Here is a 25,484-nt window from a genome sequence, read left to right on the forward strand (position 1 = left end):
TTCAAAAACTATTAACAAGATTTTTTGAAGTTGGATAGACAGAAAACTCAGAAACATTCACAATTCTTAAGGATTAGAGGTGTTACATGCTTCATTAAGTCAAAAGTAGTTGACACATGTTTAATATTGCACTATCAGATTAATTTCAAACATATTATATCAAAAGACATAAAATGTATGGAATTTTTATAATCCTGTTTCCTCTTCCTAATAGGATCACAGTTTTTCCCTTTCCTTCTTTTTTTTTTTTTTTTTTTTTTTTTGTTGCTTATCAGTTCAATGTAAGATTCAAGAGTCAACATTTATAAATTTAAATGGTTTACAATTTTCTCATGATCATTGGCTACTTGAACAATTGCTGCTAGAGGGGTCACATGGGAACTGACAGAAAAGCTCAGCAACAGAAGACAGGAGAAGCATACCTCAACATTTATAGAAAGGAAATATTCAAATAATATCTTTAAGTGGTAGTTAGGCATCCCTATACAGCACATGACCTGTAAATAAGGAAGTATGAAGAGACAGAAGAAGAAAGTGGAGAGGTAATCCATAATTGTGTGCCTCCCTCCTTTCCTTCCTCCCTCCCTCCTCCCTCCCTCCCTCTCCTCTCCTCTCCTCTCCCCTCAGAGTCTTGTATACACAAACAGGCTAGACTGGCTATTCATAAAATGTTTAATTTGCAAAACTATTTTGTGAGCAAACATCTCACTATCATGAACGCTTGATGCTTCAAAACAAATACAGAAACTTTTCATAATTGTTCGTGTCCTTACTGGGAACTGTCCTGTCTCTATTAAGCCTTTACCCTCAGAACCAGAATCAAAAAATCATTTTGTTTCTCCCGGCTGTCTAACCCTGCCCAATTTCTTCTCTCCTGTGCCATCTTCCTTCACTGTTTATGCTCAGGAACCCAGCTGTGCCTAACCAAGAGTTTGTGGTGGGCTTAGCATTCTTTACACACCACATTTTCTTTCCACTTATATATTTATGTCGTAGTCCTTCCTGCCAGCATAACAACTCAAGATGGCACTGACAGTTATTCCCAATTAAGCACTTTTTACAGAAAGTGAGAGAGGAAAGAAAATTACAGTCTGAAAGCTATATTGTTACCCACGCACATTACTACGCCTTCTGGCTGAACTGACATAACACCTATCAATGTATTTTTTCTTTAAATTTATTTGAACCTCTGTTACACAGAATTGGGATCATATTTATACAAGCTTTATTTCATTACACACCATTATGACTGGTCTTGGAGAAAACACTTTTACTTCCTTGTTTGTTTATTTATTATTAATAATAATAATAAGCAGCCATGAATCTACTACTCCACACAAGAAGTGATAGATTGCCAGTGACTTCATCAACTCTGTGCTTCTCCCCCCCCCATTAGAAGCATTATGCCAAATCGTATTTATCACTCCCTTGCCTTTTTACATATAGTTTTATCATATATTATTTACATGTTCATCTCATATATACATGTACATATAAATATTGCTCATGTGTTTCAAAAATTATGTATTTGTATATATCTATAGTTTCGTCCTGATTGTTTTTATTTTGTATAATGCAATATAAAATTATCTGAGTCTTATTTTTTCACTTATAGTCTTGCTAATATATTCATATCATATTTCATTGTGTGAATATGCCATAATGTGTTCGTTCATTCCTCTCTGATAGTCATTTGGGCTATTCCCCGCTTTTTTGTTTGTCTATTTTAGTTATGAAAGGCACTATACTGAACAACCTGGCACATGTCACCCAATATACATATAGCAAAAGTTTCTCTTGTGTATATGCCTTTAAGAGGAATTGTTGGTTTGTTCAATATGTGAATATTCAACTTGAAAAGATAATTACAAGCAATGTGTAAGAGATCCCATTAGGCCTCGTCTTCTCTAGCACTTAATATTTTCATGAGCCTAAGACAGATTTAATCTTATTGTGCCTACACTACCCGAGATCCCTTATTCTCCCATAAAAACCATTAATACATGTTCAATTGGCAAACATGTAAGTGTTGGAAAGGTATGAATTGGCATCTGCCAACCTTAGAAGGATTGAGGCAGAATCTCCACCTTGGTCTGCCCTCCTCCTCTGAGATCCTGGAATCAATTTTTATCAAAGAAAAGGAACATAACAAACCCATGCAACCAGATCATTGGCCCATCATTGGCTCAGAGCTGATCCGATTCCAACACGGTCACTGAGAGCTTTGTTTGCAGTGTTATATATTGTAGCTCCTTTACTGTGGTTGAATTTTTAGGAGACGGATGAATGGATTTCTTGCTTCTGAATCCCAGGATCTCTCCTTTTAGGCCATTTCCCTACATTAGATTTTCACTGATCACTTGTTGTTTAGATTGTGGCTTTAGTGTCCTACTTGCCTTTCTCTCTACCTGTTTTCTCAGTAAGAGAGACTCATTTCTATTAGGTTGATGCAAAAGTAATTGTGGTTAATGGTAAAAACCGTGATTCCCTTTGCACCAGTCTAATAAATGAACCTCCTGTGTCTTCATTTCAACTCTCCTGACTCTGTTGTCTTTTGTGATAATTGACTTCCTAAAACAAAGAAGCAGAAGCTTCTGGACCAGTTAAGGACTATGCTTGGAAATGGCCCAAGGGTAACTTCTACTGCATTTTTTTGGTCAAAGCTACCACAGGCCCTTCTAGATTTAAGAGATTGCAGAAATAAACCCCATGCGTTGATGAAGGAGTATCAAGATCACACTGGAGAAGAGCACGTAGGATAAAGGACATCATCATGACCATCTTTGAAAAATACAATTTGCCACATTCATCAAGGCAAAATTAATCTTTTTCATGTGTGTTTTCTAGAACTTCACTTATTCTTTTTGTTTTTTACATTGATTTTTACCTGTGAGCCCAGAGCTATTTTGCAAGGGGTCTATGAAATAACATGCATACAAAATTTTGAGTAAGTAGGATAAAATTATATGACTTAAACACATAATTATTTTTAAAGTGTATGTAGATGATTTGTGACTAAATTTATTATATATTTTTAAACAATCCATGTTAGAAATTCAAATAATATAAAAGAATCTGAAAATTTTTAATGTAAGAAGTGGGCCTCCATACTCAAAAGTGGTTCACTAAGCATGGATACGTTTATATGTTTGTCTTTTTTTAATAATAGGGTGTTTATTGGGCACAAGGACTTATCTTGGTAACCTTTGAGTCCCTAAAATTTAGCAGATTAAGTTACATTTAGTTGGTGCTCAATAAATGTTGGCTTCACTTGGTTACAAACTTTACTTAAAAATGTAATCTCTACCATTATTTATACACTGAACAAATATATATGAAGCACTTACTATGTTACAAACACAATGGTAGATGCTAGGAATAAAATGGTGAGCAAAATCTGTTGATAGCTTAGAAGGATAGACAGATATTGATTATAGAATCACTCTAAAGATGTAAATTTTCCATTGTTGTAAGCTCTTTGTATTAGTTTGCTAGGCTTGCCAAAATAAATGACCACAAACCAGGTAGCTCAAGAAACAGAAATGTCTTGTCTCACAGTTTTGGTGCTAGGAGTCCAAAATGAAGGTGTCCGCAGGGTTGGTTCCTTCCGAGAGCTGTGAGGGAAAGATCTGTTCCAGGTCCCTCTGCATGGCTTGTAGATGGAAGCCTTTTCTCTGTGTCTCTTCACATCATCTTTCCTCAATGCATGTCTGATTCCCCTTTTTATAAAGACACAAGTCATATTGGACTAAGGCCCACCCTAATGATATCATCTTAACTTGATTACCTATATTAAGATCCTATCTCCAAATGATGTCACATTCTTACGGTACTGGGGGTTCGGACTTGAACATATGAAGTTGGAAGGATGCAATTTACCCCAAAGATAAAGTTCAAAGTGCTGTGAGAACTCATAATTGCGAGATTTGAGGTAGGGTGGCCCAGGAAATCTTTTTTTAGAGAGTGAAGCTGAGTGAAGACCTGGAGGATGAATGGAAATTTACTATGTAAAGAAGAAAGATAACATTTCTGGCCATGGATATAATACACGCTAAACCCCTCAGTGAGGAGCAGCATGGTGAATATAATGGCTAAAAGAAGGATAGCAAGGCTGGGGCAGAAGGGTGACATGATCAGATTTGTATATTTTAAAATGTGGGGAAAATCTGAGGCCTATGGTGATGTCATTTTTTTTTTTCCAGAGAGGATTTATGTTTGTTTCTGTTGGGTGGCTGTGATTACCAGCAATCAAAAATTAATGCAATCTGATCAGGACTAGAGATAATTTCCAGACAGGACCTTGGACCATTGGTTTCCTTCCAGTTTCCCTTCTCCTGGGATGTACCTATTTAGGGTCCTGATCTAAAACCTAAGGGGTTTATCAGAACCTGCCCTCCTGAGCAAGGGGTGCGGGAGTGTCCCAGACTCCAAATTTTGTACTTCTAGTTTCATGAGTCTGTCTACTGAAGTCCTCAGCCTCTTTTGCATTTGTTGATGCCTGTAGGCATGGCTCCAAATGCCAGGTCATCTCTCTGCGTCTCCTTTTCCTCTCAGTAGAGGTATTAGTTCAAACGACCTATTACACCATCACCCTAAATTACTGCTTGTGGAAAATAAATTGGAAAGAGGCAAAATGAATGCTGGTAGAATACACAGAAAATTTGATATTAGCAAAGCATAATGATTCCAATTACTAGAGGCAGAAAGGTGAAAATGAAAAGAGATGGGTAGATGGAAAAACATTGTAAGGTAGAATTGGTAGAACTGGGAATGGAGTATCAAGGAGAGGCGGTGACTCCTAGCTTTCTAGTTTGAGCAACTGGATGGATGGCATATCATTCACTTACATAGGGAATATGTGGAGAGAATTGATGAGATGGGAGGCAATGATCGCAAGTTTCAATTTGGATCTGTTGATTTTGAGGTGCTTTGAGACATACAAGAAGCTATGTCACTTAAACATTTGTATGCATGAGCTCAAAAAACAGATCTGGATAGGAGATATAAATTTTCACATCATCATGGATGGAGAAGACAGACTTGGATGGAGATCTGAGAAACTCCAATATTTGTCTGTCTTTGCAATGGTGAAAGAGGAAAAGTGGGACTGGCCAGAGACGTATGAAGAAAACCAGAAAACGAGAGAAGGTTAATGTTTCCAGAAGGTCTAGTTAATGGTATTGACTACTGTTGAAAATTCAAGTGTGATAATTGTATACTGATGACTTTGCCAAATACAAGTTGCTAGTGATGAGGTAGTAACTACCACAGCCTATATAAAGCTACTGGGAGGGCAACACTCTAAAGCTTTAAGAAGAAAATAGATCAGAAAAAATTCTTTATGATCTCAGAATAGGCAAAGGTCTCTTGAACAAGACATTTGTAATTGCATTAAAAATAAAATGACAATTGCAATTGCATTAATAATAAAGTAAAAGATTGATGAATATGGTTACATTAAAATAAACAGCTTCTCATCCTCAAAATAGACTATAGCATTTAAGAAGCAAGGAACAGAATGGAAGAAGATATTTTTAATGTTTAAAAATGACAAAGACTCTATATTCAGACTCTATGAACAACTAAAAAAAAGAAAAAGAAAGAAAAGAAAAAAGATAGGCAACCCAGGGGAAAATGGGCAAAAGACCTAAACAGACACTTGGTGAAAGAGGAGATCCAAACAGCCAATCAATATATGAAAAAGTGCTCACTGCACTCCAGCCTGGGTGACAGAGCGAGACTCTGTCTCAAAAAATAAAAAATAAAAATAAATAAAGTGCTCAACTTCTTTAGTAATTAAGCATATGCAAAGTAAAACTACATTCCTCTCTGACTTACCAGCTCCCACCCTCCCCTCCACAATAATGAAAAGTTTGAGAACATCAAGTGCTGGCAAAGATAAATTCTCAGAAGCTGTTGGTGGGAAAACACATTACGGCCAAATTTTGAAACACTTTGGCATCATAAAAGTGAAGGTACATAAACTTTTGACCAGATATTCCACTTCCATGCATAGAACCCTCGAAAAAAATCATCATATATGTACCAGAATTCCTGCACACACAAGAAAATGTTCTTTGAAGGATTGTTAACATATTCCCAGACCAGAAACAACTCAAGTGTCCTTTGACAGTAGGATAGATAATCTGTGATCTTTCATTTAATGAAGAATCATACAGTAATAAAAAAAGGATGACCTTGTTTACATGTAATCATGTAAATGAATCCCATAATGTTGTCTTCTTAAAGAAGCAAGATGCAAAAACAAACAAAACACACACACACACACACACGTCTTAAAGAAGCAAGATGCAAAAACAAACAAACAAAACACACACACACACACACAGAGTGTGATTCTAACTATATGGTTAAAAAAAATGGGTAAATGGCTGGGCACAGTGGCTCATGCCTATATATAATTCTAGCACTTTGAGAGGCCAAGGTGGGACAATCACTTGAGCCCAGGAGTTTGAGACAAGCCTGGGCAACATAGTGACACCCCATCTCTCCAAAAAAACTTAAAAAAATTTTTAATGGGTAAGATTAAAGTATATTGCTTAGAAATATGTACACCTAAAGGCTAAAATATAAAAAAGCAAGAATGGGTTATCACAAAAGTCAGAATAATGTTTACGTCTATGTGAAAGGAAGGGGACTGTAACTGGGGAGGAGGTGGGGGGAGTTTTGGAGGAATGATGCTATTCTACTTTTTGGCCAGAGTAGTGGTTATAAGGGATATAAGGTTATAAAGAATTGCTTTCTAATTGTTCTGTAAGATTATATGTTTTATGTTTTTTCTGTTTGAAAATTGCCTCATTATAAAAAAGTAAAAAAAACTACTTCTAAAATTATATTACTTAATTTTGAATAAATATTGCTATTTTTGGCACTGATACTTTTCAGCAGAAACTGAGTAAATCAATGTGATAAATAAGGCTAGTAAAATATGACCACACACGATGTGAGGCTAGTAAAATATAGCCATACATGATGTTTCATTTTGCTGCTAAAAATTCCCTGTATTTGTGGAGTCAGATAAACATTTAATTTTTTTTTAAATTTCTAGGTTGGCTCATTACAAGCATGCTTTCTTGCAAAGAGGAATTTCCAGGTTGATGTATATGAAGCTAGGGAAGGTACGTCCATGGTGAAAAATGCAGGATGAAGGCTGGGCATGGTGGCTCCCAGCACTTTGGGAGACCAGGGCAGGTGAATCGCTTGAGGCCAGGAGTTTGAGACCAGCCTGGGCAACATGGCAAAATCCCATCTCTACAAAAAATACAAAAATTAGCCTGGTGTGGTGGTGTGTGGTAGGAGGATTGCTTGAACCCAGGAGGCAGAGGTTGCAGTGAAGCGAGATCGTGCCACTGCGCTCCAGCCTGGGTGAAAGAGCAAGACCCAAAGAAAGAAAGAAAGAGAGAGAGAGAGAAAGAGAGAGAGAGAAAAAAAAGAAAGAAAGAAAGAAAGAAAGAAAGAAAGAAAGAAAGAAAGAAAAAAGAAAGAGAAAGAAAGAAAAGAAAGAATTTATTGCAGGATGTGGTTCTAATTCTTTGACTTATTTTTCTTTAGATTTTCTGAACTTAAAAAGTTTCTTTAATAAAACAATTTTTTTAAAAAAACTAGTTTTTTTTAAAAAAACCACCAACTATCTAAATTTAATTTAATACAAATTTACTGCTATTAGCATTTTCTTTAGAAGAGTTAAGAAGGTCTTTAATTTGGTTCTGAATGAACCAATTGTTTAGGTGAAGTAATTTTGCTCATCCTGGACTAGGATATAAAGTGTGTGTAACATGGAGTCTGCTTCCAATGTCTCAGATACTCGAGTGGCTAACTTCACACGTGGAAGAAGCATTAACTTAGCCCTTTCTCATAGAGGACGACAAGCCTTGAAAGCTGTTGACCTGGAAGATCAGGTACTTAATGTATCTTTCTTACAGAAGATAATACCTGGTATTTTTCAACAATTGTGTGGATTTGATTTCATCCTGGCTTAAAAAGTACCATTTAATACCAAGAATCTCTGCATGAAAACTCATTCTACTAAAGCTTTTAAAATTCGAAATTTGGCAAGAGGGTGAACATTGGACACTCGAGGCACCCGAGGGGGACCCTGCAACCGGATGATTGTTTCCAATACTGGGCTCTCAACAGGATGGAGCATCACTGCCTGTAGAGAGTGAGAGTCGAGATGGCATCCAGGATAAAAGGAGCCAAATTCCTTTTTTTTTCAATTTCACAGGCCCGTAATCTCTTATCTACAATTCTATACTCCAAACAGACTCTGAAAATAGAAAGCTTCTCATCACTCATTGAGTAGCAAAATCTGACCTGACATGAGACTCTTTGTAGTCTTTTAAAAATCTCATTTAGCATAAATATGTTTTGCTACAGAAATTTTGTGTTTGATTATGGGGTGAGTTTATGTGATATCCAGCATATGTGTGCTACACTACTTTCTAAAACTGAAAAATTCTGAATTCTGAAACCATCAGGCCCCATGGGTTTGGATAAAGAATGGTGGGCCTATAGTAGATTTTCATCATAGGAGCTTAATGTTGTAGAAATTTTCACCGTCTACGTGTCACTTGGTAATATAAACAGACGTGATAGATGTATTTTTCTTGATACTACTTTCAGTGACAATGTGTCTCTGAGCTGATAATACAAGTAAATATGAGTGCTATTTACGTTCCTATTATTTTCTCCCAGATAGCAGCAGCCATGTGTAAGAAAACACTTTGCATTGAATGTTAGGAGCCCTGGGTTTTACTCCTCATAATCTCCCTTTTTGTCATGATGAGAAAATCACTTAACCTCTGTAACAACAAATCACTTTCCTCAATCTGTGATATTCGATTTAGATCAGATAAATTTTAAGCCAGTTCTAAGATCTAAGATTAAAAAAACAAACTAAAAGCTTCAGGACCACCATTTTCATTGAAGGAGTTTCTACCACGTTGGGCTTCTATGGTCTTTCACAATTTTTAAAATTTCTTGGAGAATATATGAAATTACATTTAAAAATCAACTTCTATCTTTCTTGCATAATGCCATGTTACTGTCATTGAAGTCAATATTTCTGGCTTCATTTCAGATTGTATCCCAAGGTATTCCCATGAGAGCAAGAATGATCCACTCTCTTTCAGGAAAAAAGTCTGCGATTCCCTATGGGACAAAGTCTCAGGTAGGTTGACCCCAGAGATCATTGTGCATTGATTATAAGGAAGTAAATGTCTGGAACTTGCCTCTTGCTTGATGGCCCCTCTCTCTCCAGCCCTATCTCTGACATTGCTTGGCTCAGTCTAGACCCCAGGAATACAGTTACTAGTTAGCAAGTTTATTCAGAGGAGATGCTCAAAACAAGCCCCAGCCCAGAACATTCAAGAAGAATTAGCTGTTACTGTTCTTATTGTGTCATTTCTCCCTTTGCGCTGCCCTGCTACCTGGGACACCATTTCCTTCTTTTCTCCTTTTCAATTAGATAGAGATGATGACTATCTTATTTGTCATCAAGCATAATGTACAAGAACAATCTAGAAGGTTTCATGATGCTGTTGCCCTTCCCTAACTCACCCTCTTGCTCAAAATTGGGCTTATAATAGAATGTATAGAATGATCCAGAAATGCTTTCAGTACTACGTGATTTCTAAAACAACAGAGGCCAGATGATGATGGAGAGTTTATGAAAGGAGACTCATTATCCTGCTCTGTGCTTTCCTTATCTTTCACACAGTAACACACAGAACAGGGGAAATATGTATTTGTATTTTATCTAATTAGACCTTCTGATTCTGTTTCTTGAGAGAAAATGAATGCAGCAAACATCCATCGACAAGAGAAAAACTCCAACTTGCTTTATTTTTAACCAGCCATGCCTCCTTTTATGAAGTGCAGAGTCTGAGTGAGATTCATATTCTTCTAAATCTCTGACCCTCAGCAGAGCCCTCATTGAAACTAGACCTGTGCTTCTCAAACTCACCTGGGATCCTGTTAAAATGCGGAGTCTGATTCATTAGGACTGGGGTGGAGGCGCAGGTTCTACATTTCTAACGAGCTTCCGGGTGTTTACTTCTTTCACTGAGTTGAGAGTGAAATCAACGTAATCGTCTCACTGTTCACTTGCATTAACAAGGAGTGTCCTGAGGAAGGCCAAGTCATCATAGCCGCCCCCGCTTCAGAGACTGAACGAATAATGTATCCATAGATAAGACACGGTTCAAGTATCAGAAAAGCTAAATGAGGAGAGGGACTTGGAGCTGACACCATCACCCCCACCACCTTGTCTGTGTGTGTGTGAGTGTGAGTGTGTGTGTGTGAGAGAGAGAGAGAGAGAGAGAGAAAGAGCGTGCATACATTTCCCAAGAGAGTGAAAGCGTTGGTGTGAGTTCCCATTTTGCGGCCTTCAATGCATTACAAGGAGGAAACGGCCCCTCTCGCATCATTCCTGCTACTTCTCAATTCTTAAGAACTGAGTTTATGCAAAATTTACAGGGGCCCCACATACTTCAGTTTTTCTTTATCGTCACTTTTATTTCTCAAATATGGTAGCCTCCTTGCCCTTTAAGAACTGCATAAAATTGCTTTACCTGGTTAGTTCCACAGCCTGTGGGAGCACAAAGCCATTCCCATGACTCTGGCATTTCTTCACATCCCTGGGGAGCCCACGTTCTCTTGGCCTCCTTTGCCTCTTGGTACTCCTCTCCCTCTCACCTGGTATTGGCCATGTACCATGAGGTCCAGATTTGAAATATACCTCCTCCACCAACTCCCACAGACAACACTCACTCAAAAGATGCATGAGTCTGCTGAAGACCTACGGGTCATGAAGAGACCTCCTTGTGGATGGCACGGGCAATGATTTAGAAATCTCTAATCTGCAAATTTTGACCTCCAGAATCCTTTCTGACGCCCTTCCCTGGCCTCCCTCCTTCAGCTGATTTTTCTTTTGAACTTTCTCCAATGTGATGTCCAGATTCTTCTTGTCTTGCTGGGTCCTCCCATCTTCTCCTCAAATTGCCCTGGAAACTGTCAAAATATTCCCTAATATACAGAGCAGGTCAGAGCTCCTCAGTTCTGAATCCTAACCTAACCTCTTATGCTCAAAATAGAGAAATGGCTCCCCCTTAGTAGAAAACATTCTCATTTGAAGGCATTGAGAATAGAGAAAATAAACTTTTTTTTTCTAATATGTCTGAGGTAGTCAGTACTACAACTAATGTCTTACAGATCTCCAAAGGATATATCTAACCTTTTTTAGGTTTTACTATTATCTTTTTGGTTATAGAGGCCACTTTATAGCGCTTGACTTCTTTATTCTTATTTATTCTTTATCAGACCAATCTTGTAGAATAAATATTGGAGAAGTAAGACTTGATGGGAACGACTCAAATATTTGCTTATGATATAATACTGTCCAAAGATATGGAGTAGACTAGAAAGGGACATTCTGGTGTTCCTGCAGGGCTGACAAGTCTATCAGTTCCCAGATGACTGATGTGGAAAGAAAATATTTTCCCCATGTAAATTAATCTTCACAATTCGGGCCAAGCACAGTGGCTGACACCTGTAATCCCAGAACTTTGGGAGGCCAAGGTAGGTGGATTGCTTGAGCCCAGGAGTTCAAAACCACCCTGGGCAACATGGCAAGACCCTGTATCTATAAAAAAATTTAAAAATTAGCCGGGCATGGTGGCATGCGCCTGTAGTCCCAGCAACTTGGGAGACTTAAGGTGGGAAGATCGCTTGAGCCCGGGAGGTTGAGGCTGCAGTGAGCCATGATCACACCACTACACTCCAGCCTGGGGAGCGGAAAGACCCTGTCTCAAAAATTTTTAAAAAATTAAAAATTAAAAAACCTTTATAATTTGAATGTTCCCTAACATAATTTAAATAGCAAGTTTGATTTCTGTTGAAATACAGTCTATTAATAACCTAGCTCTGAGGCAGAGAATGAAGATGTTTCTGTTCATTTTAAATTATACAAAGACCGGAATTTCCTCTTCGTCATTGCCACTGACCAAGTTATTTTTACACCAAGTATAGATTTAGCTGCTAATGTATACTTCTATTTTTGGATGAGGTGAAGATTTATAAATTAGTATATATGTGTTAAAAATATTTGTTATGTCCCACAATTTGGAAAATTATATGCTTTAAAATTTTAAAGAATAGATTCACCCTGAATTGTCAGCTTGCATTATGACTTTAATGGGCCCCAGGCGGGCACTTTGGCCTCCACGGGCTCCTTTTCTAGAAAAATGATAAATATTAAAAATTAGATTTTATGGGTTCATTGGTATAAAGATTAATAAAATCCAGGCTGGATTTATTATTACATATTTTTTATTATCTAATACTTAACATTTTTCTTTTTTCCCTTTCTTTCTTTTTCTTTCTTTTTTTGAGACAGAGTCTCACTCACTCTGTCATCCAGGCTGAAGTGCAGTAGCGCAATCTCGGCCCACTGCAACTTCTGCCTCTTGGGTTCAAGCAGTTCTCCTGCCTCAGTTTCCTGTGACTACAGGCATGTGCCACCACGCCTGGCTTGTTTTTGTATTTTTAGTAGAGACGGGGTTTCTCCATGTTGGCCAGGCTGGTCTTAAACTGCTGACCTCAAGTGATCGGCCTGCTTCAGCCTCACAAAGTGCTGAGATTACAGGGATGAGCCACCATGCCCGGCCACTTTTTTCCTTCTGATTTAAAAATACACTAAAATCAAAACATTTTTACAATACTTTTAAGAGTCCATAAAAATGTTTTGATTTTAGTGTATTTTTAAATCAGAAGGAAAAAAGTGGCCGGGCACTGTGGCTCATCCCTGTAATCCCAGTACTTTGGGTGGCCAAGGTTGGTGGATCACCTGAGGTTAGGAGTTCGAGACCAGGCTGGCCAACATGGCAAAACCCCATTTCTACTAAAAATACAAAAAAAAAAAAAAAAAATTAGCTGGGTGTGGTGGCGGGCACCTGTAATCCCAGCTACTCAGGAAGCTGAGGCAGGAAAATCACTTCAACCCGGAACGTGGAGGTTGCAGTGAGCTGAGATCTCGCCATTGCACTCCAACCTGGGCAACAGAGCAAGACTCTGTTTCAAAAAAAAAAAAAAGTATTGTAGGCCCATAGGCACTGTGCCTACCTTGCCTCAGGGGAGGGTCAGCTTTGCTGAATTGTCCTATAAAGTCAGAAACAACCAACACATGTTCCATGCAAGGACTGGTCCTATTCCTATCAATCTTCATCCCTACCACAACCAACACACACACACACACACACACACACACACAAACACACACACACAAGCGTGCACACACACACAAACACATGCACACACACAAACACACACATGCACACACAAACACAAACACATACACACACACACAAACACACACAAACACACACGCACACACACGCACACACACGCACAAACACACGCACACACAAACACACACAAACACACAAACACACACACAAACACATGCATACACACGCACACGCACATGCGCACACACACAAACACACACAAACACACACACAAGAACACATGCACATGCACATGCACACGTGCACACACACGCACCTTTTACATAGAAATGAAATCCTTCAAAGTTGTCTCTTCGGGAAATAGCACTTTGATTCTAGTGATACTGTCATGACTGAAGTTTTTCTAAGAGCTAAATTTGGAGACCTAAGCTGAAAATATTACATTTATGATGTGTTTTTAAAACAGAACTCTCTTGATGAAAATTATATTTTAGCTATAAGAGAAGGATTTGATTTTTAAAGTATTAAACTTTGAAAAAGCCTAAGTGTAAACTTGGATATTATATTGTATGTGTTTGGTTAAAGTGTTCTTTTTTAAACAAAAAAATCAAAGGTCACTTAGTGAAATGGTTATAAAACTAAGCTTGCAACCCTCTGCTAAATAATAAATATGTTTTATTGCTGAGTGAATAACTTAGAATTATATTTGTCCATTCACCAGAAACAAACAGTATCTACTCTACTTTTCTTGCAGTATATTCTTTCTGTAAGCAGAGAAAATCTAAACAAGGATCTATTGACTGGTAAGTCTAATGTTTGATTCACCAGCTGTCATTTTGAGTAAAGCACATGACACTAACCTTGTCATATGATTTATTGGATTTGTTTGCTTCTCCTTTTTTTTTTCATTTCATAATTGCAGGCTTTTATTTATTTATTTATTTATTTATTTATTTATTATACTTTAGGTTTTGGGGTACATGTGCACAATGTGCAGGTTTCTTACATATGTATCCATGTGCCATGTTGATTTGCTGCACCCATTAACTCGTCATTTAGCATTAGGTATATCTCCTAATGCTGTGCTTCTCCTTTTTATGGGTTACGAAGAGCAAGACTATGTACATTACAAAGTCCTTCTTGAAGCTAGGTATGATAGCTCATGCCTGTAATCCCAGCACTCTGAGGGGGTGAGGCCAGGATCGCTTGAGCCCAGGAATTTGAGACCAGCCTGGGCAACATGGAGAGACCCTATCTCTACAAAGAATAAAAAATTAGCTGGGTGTAGAAGCATGTACCTATAGTCCCAGCTACTCAAGAGCCTGAGGTGGAAGGATCACTTGAGCCAGGGAGGTCGAGGCTACAGTGAGATACGAGTGATGTGATTGTGCCACTGCACTCCCAGCCTGGGCAACAGAGCGAGACCCTGTCTCAAAAAAAGAAATAAATAAACGAAGTCCTTCTTGAAAATATCAATTGCCTAAAGTTTTTAGAGACGAAGTCTTGCTGTCACCTAGACTGGCGTGCCGTGGTGCAATCATGGCTCACTGTAACTTCAAACTCCTGTGCTCAAGCTATCTTCCCACCTTGGCCACCCGAGAAGCTGGGACTACAGGCACATGCTACCACATACAACTAATTTTTTAAATTTTTTTTAAAGGCGGAGTCTTTCTATGTTGTCCAGGTTGGTCTTGAACTCCTAGCTCAAGTGATTCTCCCACCTCAGACTCCAGAGTAGCTGGGATTACAGGTGCTAGCACCCACTTCACTGACAATTCTCTGAATTGAAATCATTTGTTCAACATATACTGAATCCCCACGGTCTCCTAGGCACTGAGTGAATGAGTGTTCACGCTGATGAAGAACTCACACTCTAATGGAACGATAGATGAACTCAAACAATTTGCAAAGTGACACAATTAGATTTGCCTTTTGGGCCAGGCCTGGTGGCTCACGCCTGTAATCCCAGCACTTTGGGAGGTGAGGGCAGGCAGATCACAAGGTCAGGAGTTCGAGACCAGCCTGGCCAATATGGTGAAACCCTGTCTGTACTAAAAAATACAAAAAGAAAAAAAAAAAATTAGCTGAGTGTGGTGGCACATGCCTGTAATCCCAGCTACTCGGGAGGCTGAAGCAGGAGAATTGCTTGAACCCAGGAGGCGGAGGTTGCAGTGAGCTGAGATCATGCCACTGCACTCCAGCCTGGCTGACAGAGCAAGACTCAGTCCCAGTAAAATAATAATAATAATAATAATAAAGATTTGTCTTTTAGAGAGATGAAAAGCCATAGTGTGAAGACTGAGAAAAGGTTGCAATCTTCAAGGTGTTTCCATAATCTCTGGGCACAGAAGGGCCCAAGAATAAAGCTATAGTAATGTAGCTGGAGAGTAGGGTGTAGATTCGTGATATTTATAAGAGAACAAATCGATAGATAGGGGATATAGAAAGTTGAGAAAGAGAAAGGTGTAAAAATAACCCTGAAGTTTTGAATTTGTGTAACTAAAAAAAGCTTACCTATTCATGGAGAAGCCATTGGATTACAAATTAAATTTGTAGCTTGCATAGTTGATCCAGTCACACCCCATGTATCCCTTACTAAGTTTAAGCCTACATTGTAGTTGCTTTTCCTCCCTTCAGCATTTGTATTAAACGGATTGACTCCCAGCAAAGCATGGCACTTAATATTTCTACTATCTTTTAAACTAGTCCCTCGTGATGGAGCCCAGTAGACTCTGATTTTAAACAGAGGCTGTACATGATTTATCTTTGTTTCTCCACAATCTCCTCAATATATCTACTGAATGTAATTGAATCTAATGGGATTAAACTGGGATGAGGAGGGCTATGAGGAATTTCACTTTAGTTGATTCACCAGATACAAGAAATAGGGTTTAGTATTATTATTGATTGTATTTCTTTAGTTATATTTGTCAGACTGCCTTTTGGATGGGTAGATGCGTGGAGTGGAGCCAGTTTGCTAGGTATATTCAGGTTGATCTCAAGAAAGCAAATGAACAAGCCGGGTGTGGTGGCTCACATCTGTAATCCCAGCATCTTGGTAGGCTGAGGAGGGAGGATGGCTTGAGCCCAGGAGTATAATTGCACCACTGCATTCCAGCCCTGGGCCACAGAGCAAGACGTCAACTCTAAATAATCAAAACAAAACAACGACAAGAAAATTCCACAAAACAGCTTTTATGAAAAGCAGTATAGCAGACCTATGACATCGTCTTTCAAAAATCCTCTCAATTTATCAAGATAAAAATAATAGCAAACATTCATTGAAGCACCAAGCTCTATGTTAAGTGTTTTACATGCATAGATTTGCATAACCCTTCCAACAACTCTACGAGGGGGAAATTACTTTTATTTCCGTTTTATAGATGGTGAAATGGAGGCTTAGAGAGCTTGGATCACACTGTTAATAAGTGGTAGAATCTGGATTTAAATTTGAGTCTGTTTATTCCAAAGTCCATGCTTTTAATTATTATGACTTCTGCCTCCAATATTATATATAAAACATCTGCTAATACTAAGGAACTTAAAACATGGGAAAGGTACAATCTTGGTGTACACACCAGAAGTTCCCCAAATTGTCTTTCATTAGGAATGTGCTGCATGGCAAACAATTTCATAAATGCCATAAATACATCAATAAAATGAATGCTGAATCTCTTCACTCTTAGACTTTGTTGGGCATATAAAGTTCATTCTTTCTTTACAAGGCATCAAGTGTGGGAGGTTTTCATTCCACACATTTAATCAATTGTAAATGCTCATTTCTCCCTAACTTCACAACCTCCCTCTGAAAACATTGTCGCTACATGATTTCCCTGCGTCGGCATTTCATGCGGGATTGTTTCATGGTTCATCCGCCGTTCTGTGAGATGTTAGTAATTATTAAGCCAAAGCAAACAGACAAAGGATATGTGGCCAAATAAGTTTGACAAATCCTGCATCAAACAAGTTTTCTTATAGTACTTCTCAGGGCTTTTATTATATTCTTGGTCTGCATTGTGGATCTTCCAAAGCAGCACAGTCCAACATGTGGCCACAAATACCAGGCACGTGTATACTTTTCAAATTTATGCTAACCATGTTAAAAAAAAAAAAAAAGAAGCAGGTGGTGTTATGTTTAATAAGATATTTTAACCTAGGCCAGGCACAGTGGCTCACACCTGTAATCCCAGCACTTTGGGAGGCCGAAGGGGGTGGATCAGCTGAGGCCAGGAGTTCGAGACCAGCCTGGTCAACATGGTGAAAACCCTTCTCTACTAAAAATATAAAAATTAGCTGGGCGTGTTGGTGGGTACCTGTAATCCCAGCTACTCAGGAGGCTGAGCCAGGAGAATCTCTGGAATCCTGGAGGTGGAGGCTGCAGTGAGCTGAGATCGTGCCATTGCACTCCATCCTGGGTGACAAGAGTGAAACTCTGTCTCAAAAAAAAAATTAAAGATATTTTAACCCAATATATCCAAAATATTATTTCAAGATGTAATCAATATCAGAAAGTTATTCACTGTCATTCTTTTTATGAGTACTTTTTGTTCTAATTTGCCAAAATCCAACGCAGGCGACACATCTCAATTTAGGATAGCCACACTCCAAGCACTCAAACGCTACATGTGGCTGGACACCAGGGCAGCACAGCCCAAGACAGAGTATTCAGCATGACTCTAGTCTTTGACAACAGAACAGTTTTTTTAGGGAGTATATCCCAGGACTAACGTTCTACAAAAAAATTATTTAGGATGTAATACTATATACTTATGGAAAAAATAAACATAATTTTTTAAAAAGCTTATTTCGCAAACACATGTTATGTTTCTAAAATATATCCTTGGTATAGCAGGTCAATTCTGATTACTTCAAAGTTATTTGCTAAACTACTTCTTATACATAGATGAATTTCTTTGGTTTAGGGTCTCTCAGATTTTGCAAGAAAGTTAAAATCTTCAAACCCCAAATCAAACTGAAACAAAAAAGAGTAAAATAAGACAAGATTGAGATGAAAAAGGGAGATAAGTACAGGCAGGAATAGAACTCCTGCCTTATTTTCCCTATTTTTTTCAAATTCAACATTCCTTTTACTTACTTTTTTGACATACAAAAAACTGTACATAATTAATGTATACAACTTGATGAGCTTGGTCCTTAATTTTTTCACTTTGTGTGATCTCAGGCATTTTACCTTTACTTCCAGAATCTTAGTTACTCCCTTTTTAAGATGAAGGATTTCGAACTAAATCATCTCTGAGGTCTATTCCAGCTCTAACACCTGTATTCTGATTTATACCTTTAAGAACAATAAATAGGCTATATTTATAGATGAATACATGAGCATTAATAGGGACAAAATCATATTTTGCTGTTGTAACAAGGACATAATTAATAGTTCATAAATTGAAATTCACTCAATTCTCGAGTGCTAGCAGGCAAAACAGAAAATTATGAAAATAATTTGTTTCAGTTTATTGAGAGGTTTCAAAGCTTCTTACTCATTTTCCCCCTAACTATCCCGTGTTTGATTGCAAAGAGATTTAAAATCAACGATCTCTATTTGTGACAACTTCAATCAGAATTCCAGAAAACTAGCTAAAAAGAGATATAGAGACATGCATAGCATGAGGAAAGGAGTTTGACTGAATATTTCCAGTCACAACAAAGCCTCGGATTAGAGGCGACTTCTGAAATATGTGATGCTTGCTTCTTTCCCAGGGTGCTAATAATTACAGCAATGCAAGAGTTTGCACAATGGAATCAGTTGGATGTTTTCTTTTTGAGATGAGGATAATTGATTTTTATTCATCTGTTTTACTACCAAATTTTACTGAAATAGTTACCAAACAGTTGTCAAATTACCATTTAAGTGAACTTATTTTTACATTGTTAAATAAAATTCTCTACCATACTGTTCCCAGAAAACAATTAGTATTTCAATTTGATTAAGTGAAGTAAGAATTGAAATTTCATTTCCGTTTGTCTCTTTCTCCATTTCCTCAGCTGCTGAGAAATACCCCAATGTGAAAATGCACTTTAACCACAGGCTGTTGAAATGTAACCCAGAGGAAGGAATGATCACAGTGCTTGGGTAACTATGGGTCAGGTTTTGGACTTCAGAGGTGAAAGCTGGGAGTGGAGAATTGTATCCATAAACTTTGTTGGCTCTTTTGAAAGAGTTAAAAGATTATTGAAAGGATCATCCAAACAGTTTCTAGATTCAAGGAATTTTAGATTGCAAATAGGGCCTGATGGCCATCTGAACACCAATGCCAGTAATTCTTAATTCTCACACTCGCTCACCTTCCTCCTGTACTGTATTCCACACTGGTGACTCTAATGTGCTTCAAACTCTCTCCTCTCTCAAATAGACGTGACCCTCCACTGCTCTCCTCCTGTTTTCTTTCCAGGTGCTATTTCTCTGCCTTTCCTTGGATGATTCTATTTCCTCTAAAGTTCCAAGCCTCGTATCCCACTCTCGCGATATGCTACGGATCCACACTCATGGGTTCAACAAACACATCTCCAAGATGAACATTTCCAGTCCAAGCCTCTTTCTTCGTTCTAAATCCTTACAGAAGCTCAAATCAATTTATGTTAACTTCTTATCAAACATCCTTGCTGGAACATCTTGCCATTATCTCAAACACACCTAAAACCTTGATCACCTACTTCTCCCAAATCATATCCCATTCTTGACTTACCCAGAACTAATGCCTGAATAATTAGAATCATTCATGATGTGTTCTTTCCCCTGTCCTCTCCCATTAAATCTATAACACTCCCCTATCTCTCCTACTTTCTGCTGGCTTCAGAGCCTGTCTTCCTCCTTCTAGCTGCAGGACAGTACTTCAGGCTCTCATCCCTGCACATGTAATATAATGTGTTGCCATCATCTCATCCCTGTTTTCTGCTCCCTTTGGCATTCTGCCTTCACTTCAAACTGCCAAGGAAGTTTTCTTAAATTGCAGCTCTTCATACATCATTCCCCTAATAGATAATTTCAGTTTCCCTTTTGCCAGAATAATGTTTTAAAATCTTTTATCTTAACATTCAAGATTCTCTTCTTTTCCTCTTCCTTTCTCTCCCTACCTTGTATTCTTTTCTTAAGCTTTTCTTCTAATATCTGTGCTCAAGCCAAATGCATTGTTCTTAGAAAATCCTGTGGTTGTTCGTACATTCATTTGTACACTTGGAACATTTGCCCTGTTTTCAAGATTCTCCTCCTTCATGCAGAAGTCTCAAATCCTGTCACACTTCTGTGGCCTACCATGTCTTTATTCATCAGTATGGTGTTGTGTTATTCTCATAAGCAAACATATGACTGGGACAAGTGTTTTCATCTAAATGTTACATCTATTAACTCAAAGCTCCAAGTCAAACATGTAAAAGTGAGCTTTCTAAGTTATCTATGGAGCCACTACTTCTCATACCCAGAGGTACATCATCATTTTCACCACTAGACATATTTTTCTTTTGGATGTTTTGTTCTATTTTTCAGATCTGACAAAGTTCCCAAAGATGTCACTTGTGACCTCATTGTAGGATGTGATGGAGCCTATTCAACTGTCAGATCTCACCTGATGAAGAAACCTCGTTTTGATTACAGTCAGCAGTACATTCCTCATGGGTACATGGAGTTGACTATTCCACCTAAGAACAGAGATGTAAGTCCTTGCCCTTTCTCAACCCCTTCCCACAACCCTTGCTTCATGAGCACAAATGCATATTCTAATGCAGTCATTCTCAGCAGCATGTCTTGATCCATTTTGAGGCCTATCACAAGAACTTTGTAATTAATAATAAATTGGATGCATGGGTATATTTTTAATAATACAATTCTCAAGTCCTTTCTTTTTGGATATGCTTTCTGGAGTGAAAAAGAAAGGAGCAGTCTGGGCACAGTGGCTCATGCCTGTAATCCCAGCAATTTGGGAGGCCAAGGCAGGAGGATCGCTTGAACCCAAGAGATCAAGACCAACCTGGGCAACATAGGGAGACTCTGTCTCTGTAAAAAACACAAAAATTATCCAGGGATGGTGGCACACGCCTGTGGTCCCAGCTACTTGGGAGGCTGAGGTGGAAGGATTTCTTGAGCCCGGGAGGTCAAGGCTGCAGTGAGCCGAGATCATGCCACTGCACTCTGTCCTGAGCAACATAGCCCAATCCTGTCTTGAAAGAAGGAAGGAAGGAAGGAAGGAAGGAAGGAAGGAAGGAAGGAAGGAAGGAGAAGGGAAGGGAAGGGAAGGAGAAGGGAAAGGGAAGGGAAGGGAAGGGAAGGGAAGGGGAAGGGGGGGGAGGAGGGAAGGGGGAAGGGAAGGGGGAAGTTACAACCCTCCTACTGGAAACACATAAAGGATTTGAATAATATCATTTGTCTATGTTCTCTTGGGAGAAAAAAACAGGTTGATGATGAATCCTTCAGTATACTGACAATCGGGGGTTCTTATAAGTATGATTAAATCAAATAATAGTTATTAAATAAAATGACTAGAAAATTGTTGTAAAGTGATTTCTATTGTGTTTTTCTCATTTCCTGGTTAAACCATATGTGACTGGAGGCAAATAAGTGGTATGTAATTTTTTCATGTTGTCATAAGCAAATAAGTGTAGGAACTTAAGAAAAAAATGCTAACAGAAACAATAAGGATATTGGCTTATAAGCATGGATATGCAAACAACATTAAATACTTGATTTGCATATAAAGCATACATTTTTAAGATGCTGATTTAATCTATCCTCTGAAATCCAGACAAGTGTAAAATAGCTAGTCAATATGGGATAGTGTTGTTAAATACTAAATATCTGCCAGTAAAATCCATATTTTCACATTTCATTACCTTTCTGTTTCATCTTCATGGTCAAAATGTATTTGCTAATTTTTTAGTACTTATTGTACTGGTTTTCAGATAGCTTCTGTTCTCATGGCCCAGAATCTGATAACTCTGGATATAGGATAACAGAATGCTGTTGAAAAATTGTTCCAGACTTAAGAAGAACTGTGCTTGCTAAAGTAGATTTAAGAAAGCCCTTTATTTTCTAGGTATACATAATAAATAGTAATAACTGATGGTTTTAAAAAATATCTCCACTCTTTTAAGAACATTGTTTAGGCATAGCAATGTGACTCAGACATGGGAACATTTTGACATGGCCCAAAAACAGTCTTTGTGAGACTTTCTCTATTTCTCTTTGTGTCTGTTTTTTCTTTGGTTCTTAATGTAATGTATGAAATAGACACTTGCGCTCTTCTGATGGTTGGAGTGGGGGCAAGAGATTGGGTAAATGGCTTTCTACCACCAGCATTACTGTTAAAGCGAAATAATTGCTTTTCATATGTATTCCTCTTGCCTATTGGATTGCCCTGTAAGGTCAAGAGTTATGCACATACTCATTCCTGTGTCTGTGTGTTGGGCTTTCTTTGGGAGTCTGAGGCTAAAAAAACAAGGAAGACACAGTCCCTTCACCTAAGACACAAATAACTATGATACAGTGTAAAAATGTCAGCTCCAAGACTATGCTGTTTTTTCAGTATTCTTACTATGTAAGCTATACATGGAAGGTGCTCTCAAAACATCCGTAGAAAATAATACAAATTTGAAATAATTGGAAAATTGATTGCATATTTCTATGTATATAATACCCCTGAGAACCTTCAAAAACGTGGGTCACTTGGGTCTTTGGGTCAATTGATCTACCCAAGCAATTAATACTTATTCAGGCTGTTATTGTATTAATAGTAATTACAGAGGACCACTAAAGAGATAAGACTCTTCTCTATTATTTATGTTATAGGAAACAAATGATAAGAAGCTTGTTTCTAAAATTTTGGTTTGGCTCATGAAATTTAAATGTAAGACCTTTCTGTCCAGTATAGATAAGTTCTGAAATAAGGCAAAAGATAAAGTAAAAAAAAAAATTATATAAATATATATAATGTATGTGTGTGTACATATATACCAGGTATAATTATACCAGGTATGATTCAAGATTTGAGAACATAAGATGTTCTCTCTCTCTCTGTCTTTTTCCTTACACATACACACACATGCACGTATGCCGAAATCTTGAATTATACCTGGTATCAAAAACCTACCTAAGGTTGAGTTTATAAAGACAGAACACAAAGTGTTTTCTAAGACAACTTCTATTTTATGTAGCAATAGATGTGCATATCATCGTGTAGATGCTACTGGTTTTAATTACTGTGGAAACTATTATAAAGCTGAGTCCGTTTTATAGGTTTGCTATATGAATGCACTAATCAATCATATATTATTTTTTCTGCAGTATGCCATGGAACCTAATTATCTGCATATTTGGCCTAGAAATACCTTTATGATGATTGCACTTCCTAACATGGTAATATAGAATTTTTTATCAACTGTAATTTTGCATTTGTAATTAATGTTGTTTATTACTTACATTTGTACTTAGAATGTATATACCTAATTGATCACTTCATTGTTTAATCTGTTTAGTGATTATAGCTTTGAAACTTTGGGATTACTGAGGAAAAATCTGAAGGATTTCTAATGATTTACTTTGGAAAGGAGATTTAACTTACATGAATGGATAACAAGAGTTTATATGTGGTGGTGCCTGTCATTGCCACTAAAGACAATTTAGGAGGAAATGGCCCTCCCAGTAAAGCCGAAGAGATTTAGGTTATCTATTAGGAATCGATTCAGCCTTTAAGGTCTGTAGTACATTGGAATATGCATTATCAAAAGAGAGCGTGGGGATGGGCGCAACGGCTCACACCTGTAATCCCAGCAATTTGGGAGGCCAAAGCGGGAGGATTGCTTGAGCTCAGGAGTTCAAGACTGGTGTGGCCAACATAGCAAGACCTTGCCTCTACTAAAAAAAAAAAAAAGAGCCAGGCATGGTGACACGCGCATCCCCAACTACTCAGGAGGCTGAGGTGGGAGGATTGCTTGAGTCCTGAAGATGGAAGCTGCAGTAAGCCATGATCATCCCATTGCATTCCAGCCTGGACAACAAAGCAAGACCCTGTTTCAAAAAAGAAAGACAGCATGGCTTTTCTTTCATTAGAAAGACTTTTTTCCTAGGTAGATATAGCTGTGTCTCTGGTTGGGGTCTTTTTCTTTCTGCTGGTATCTGTCCTGGGGTCCAGGGCCTAGTAATGCAATCCTAAAAGGAAGAAAAAGAGATGTCAAATCTAACTGACCTATTAGTAATTTAAAGAGTGTAGGCTGGGCATGGTGGCTCATGCCTGTAATCCCAGCACTTTGGGAGGCCAAGGTGGGTGGATCACCTGAGGTCAGGAGTTCCAGACCAATCTTCCCAACATGGAGAAACTCCGTCTTTACTAAAAATACAAAAAATTAGCCGGGTGTGGCGGTGCATTCCTGTAATCCCAGCTACTCAGGAGGCCAAGGCAGGAGAATCGCTTGAACCTGGGAGGCAGAGGTTGCGGTGAGCTGAGATCGCCCCACTGCACTCCAGCCTGGGCAACAGAGTGAGACTCTATCTCAAAAAAAAAAAAGAAGAGTGTAGTATTTGCTGTGTGAAAATGGAGAGTTTACAATATAGAAATTGTCTAAATAATCAAAGAAGCTGGAGAGCACCCCTGGGACGTGGCAGAGCTTTTCTTTGGGAGCAGGGGAACAAAGTGACAGTGCCTTTCCTGTCTGCTTGGACATTCCTTCCAAAAGCTCCCTGATCACAGCAAGAAGTCTTGTGATTTCGAGACCTACCTACAGTGCCAGCATCACTTGGCCCCCATCCCCTTTCACTCTGTTTCTCTTCTTCTCACAGAACAAATCATTCACATGTACTTTGTTCATGCCCTTTGAAGAGTTTGAAAAACTTCTAACCAGTAATGATGTGGTAGATTTCTTCCAGAAATACTTTCCAGATGCCATCCCTCTAATTGGAGAGTAAGTTGCAAGATGTGCCTTTTGCTCCATTTGTTTGAATTATTCCAAATTCAAATAAAGGTTTTGCACCTGATTTCAGTTTGGGTTAAACACGATGGATCATGCAGTAACCTGGACAGAAACCTACATTAGAGCAAAAGTCTAAGTGGATATTGTGCTGCAAGCACGAATTCTGAAAAACACCCTTGTCGTGGCCAGTTCCTCCAGGAAAGATGAGCCACCAATGTCCCAAGGCTTTTGTGCATCTTATGCAGGCTCCTCAGGCTCCTTGGGGCTTGGCGCGCCACAGGAACTGGCTGAACTGTTTTCTACTGG

The 25,484-nt window shown here is 38.3% G+C and overlaps 1 protein-coding gene across 1 annotated transcript in view; it reads left to right on the plus strand.

Annotated features, from left to right (window-relative positions):
• KMO (kynurenine 3-monooxygenase) overlaps positions 1 to 25,484 on the plus strand; it is a 58,078-nt gene that overhangs the window by 9,822 nt on the left and 22,772 nt on the right. Inside the window, exons 2-9 of the mRNA XM_032136344.2 lie at positions 7,070 to 7,139; positions 7,822 to 7,919; positions 9,101 to 9,190; positions 14,020 to 14,068; positions 19,269 to 19,356; positions 20,767 to 20,932; positions 23,557 to 23,628; positions 25,048 to 25,169. Of these exons, the coding sequence (XP_031992235.1) occupies positions 7,070 to 7,139; positions 7,822 to 7,919; positions 9,101 to 9,190; positions 14,020 to 14,068; positions 19,269 to 19,356; positions 20,767 to 20,932; positions 23,557 to 23,628; positions 25,048 to 25,169 (755 nt within the window). The remainder of the gene's footprint in view (positions 1 to 7,069; positions 7,140 to 7,821; positions 7,920 to 9,100; positions 9,191 to 14,019; positions 14,069 to 19,268; positions 19,357 to 20,766; positions 20,933 to 23,556; positions 23,629 to 25,047; positions 25,170 to 25,484) is intronic.

The sequence above is a fragment of the Hylobates moloch genome, unplaced genomic scaffold (assembly GCF_009828535.3).
Source record: "Hylobates moloch isolate HMO894 unplaced genomic scaffold, HMol_V3 SCAFFOLD_18, whole genome shotgun sequence".
NCBI classification, from domain to species: domain Eukaryota; kingdom Metazoa; phylum Chordata; class Mammalia; order Primates; family Hylobatidae; genus Hylobates; species Hylobates moloch.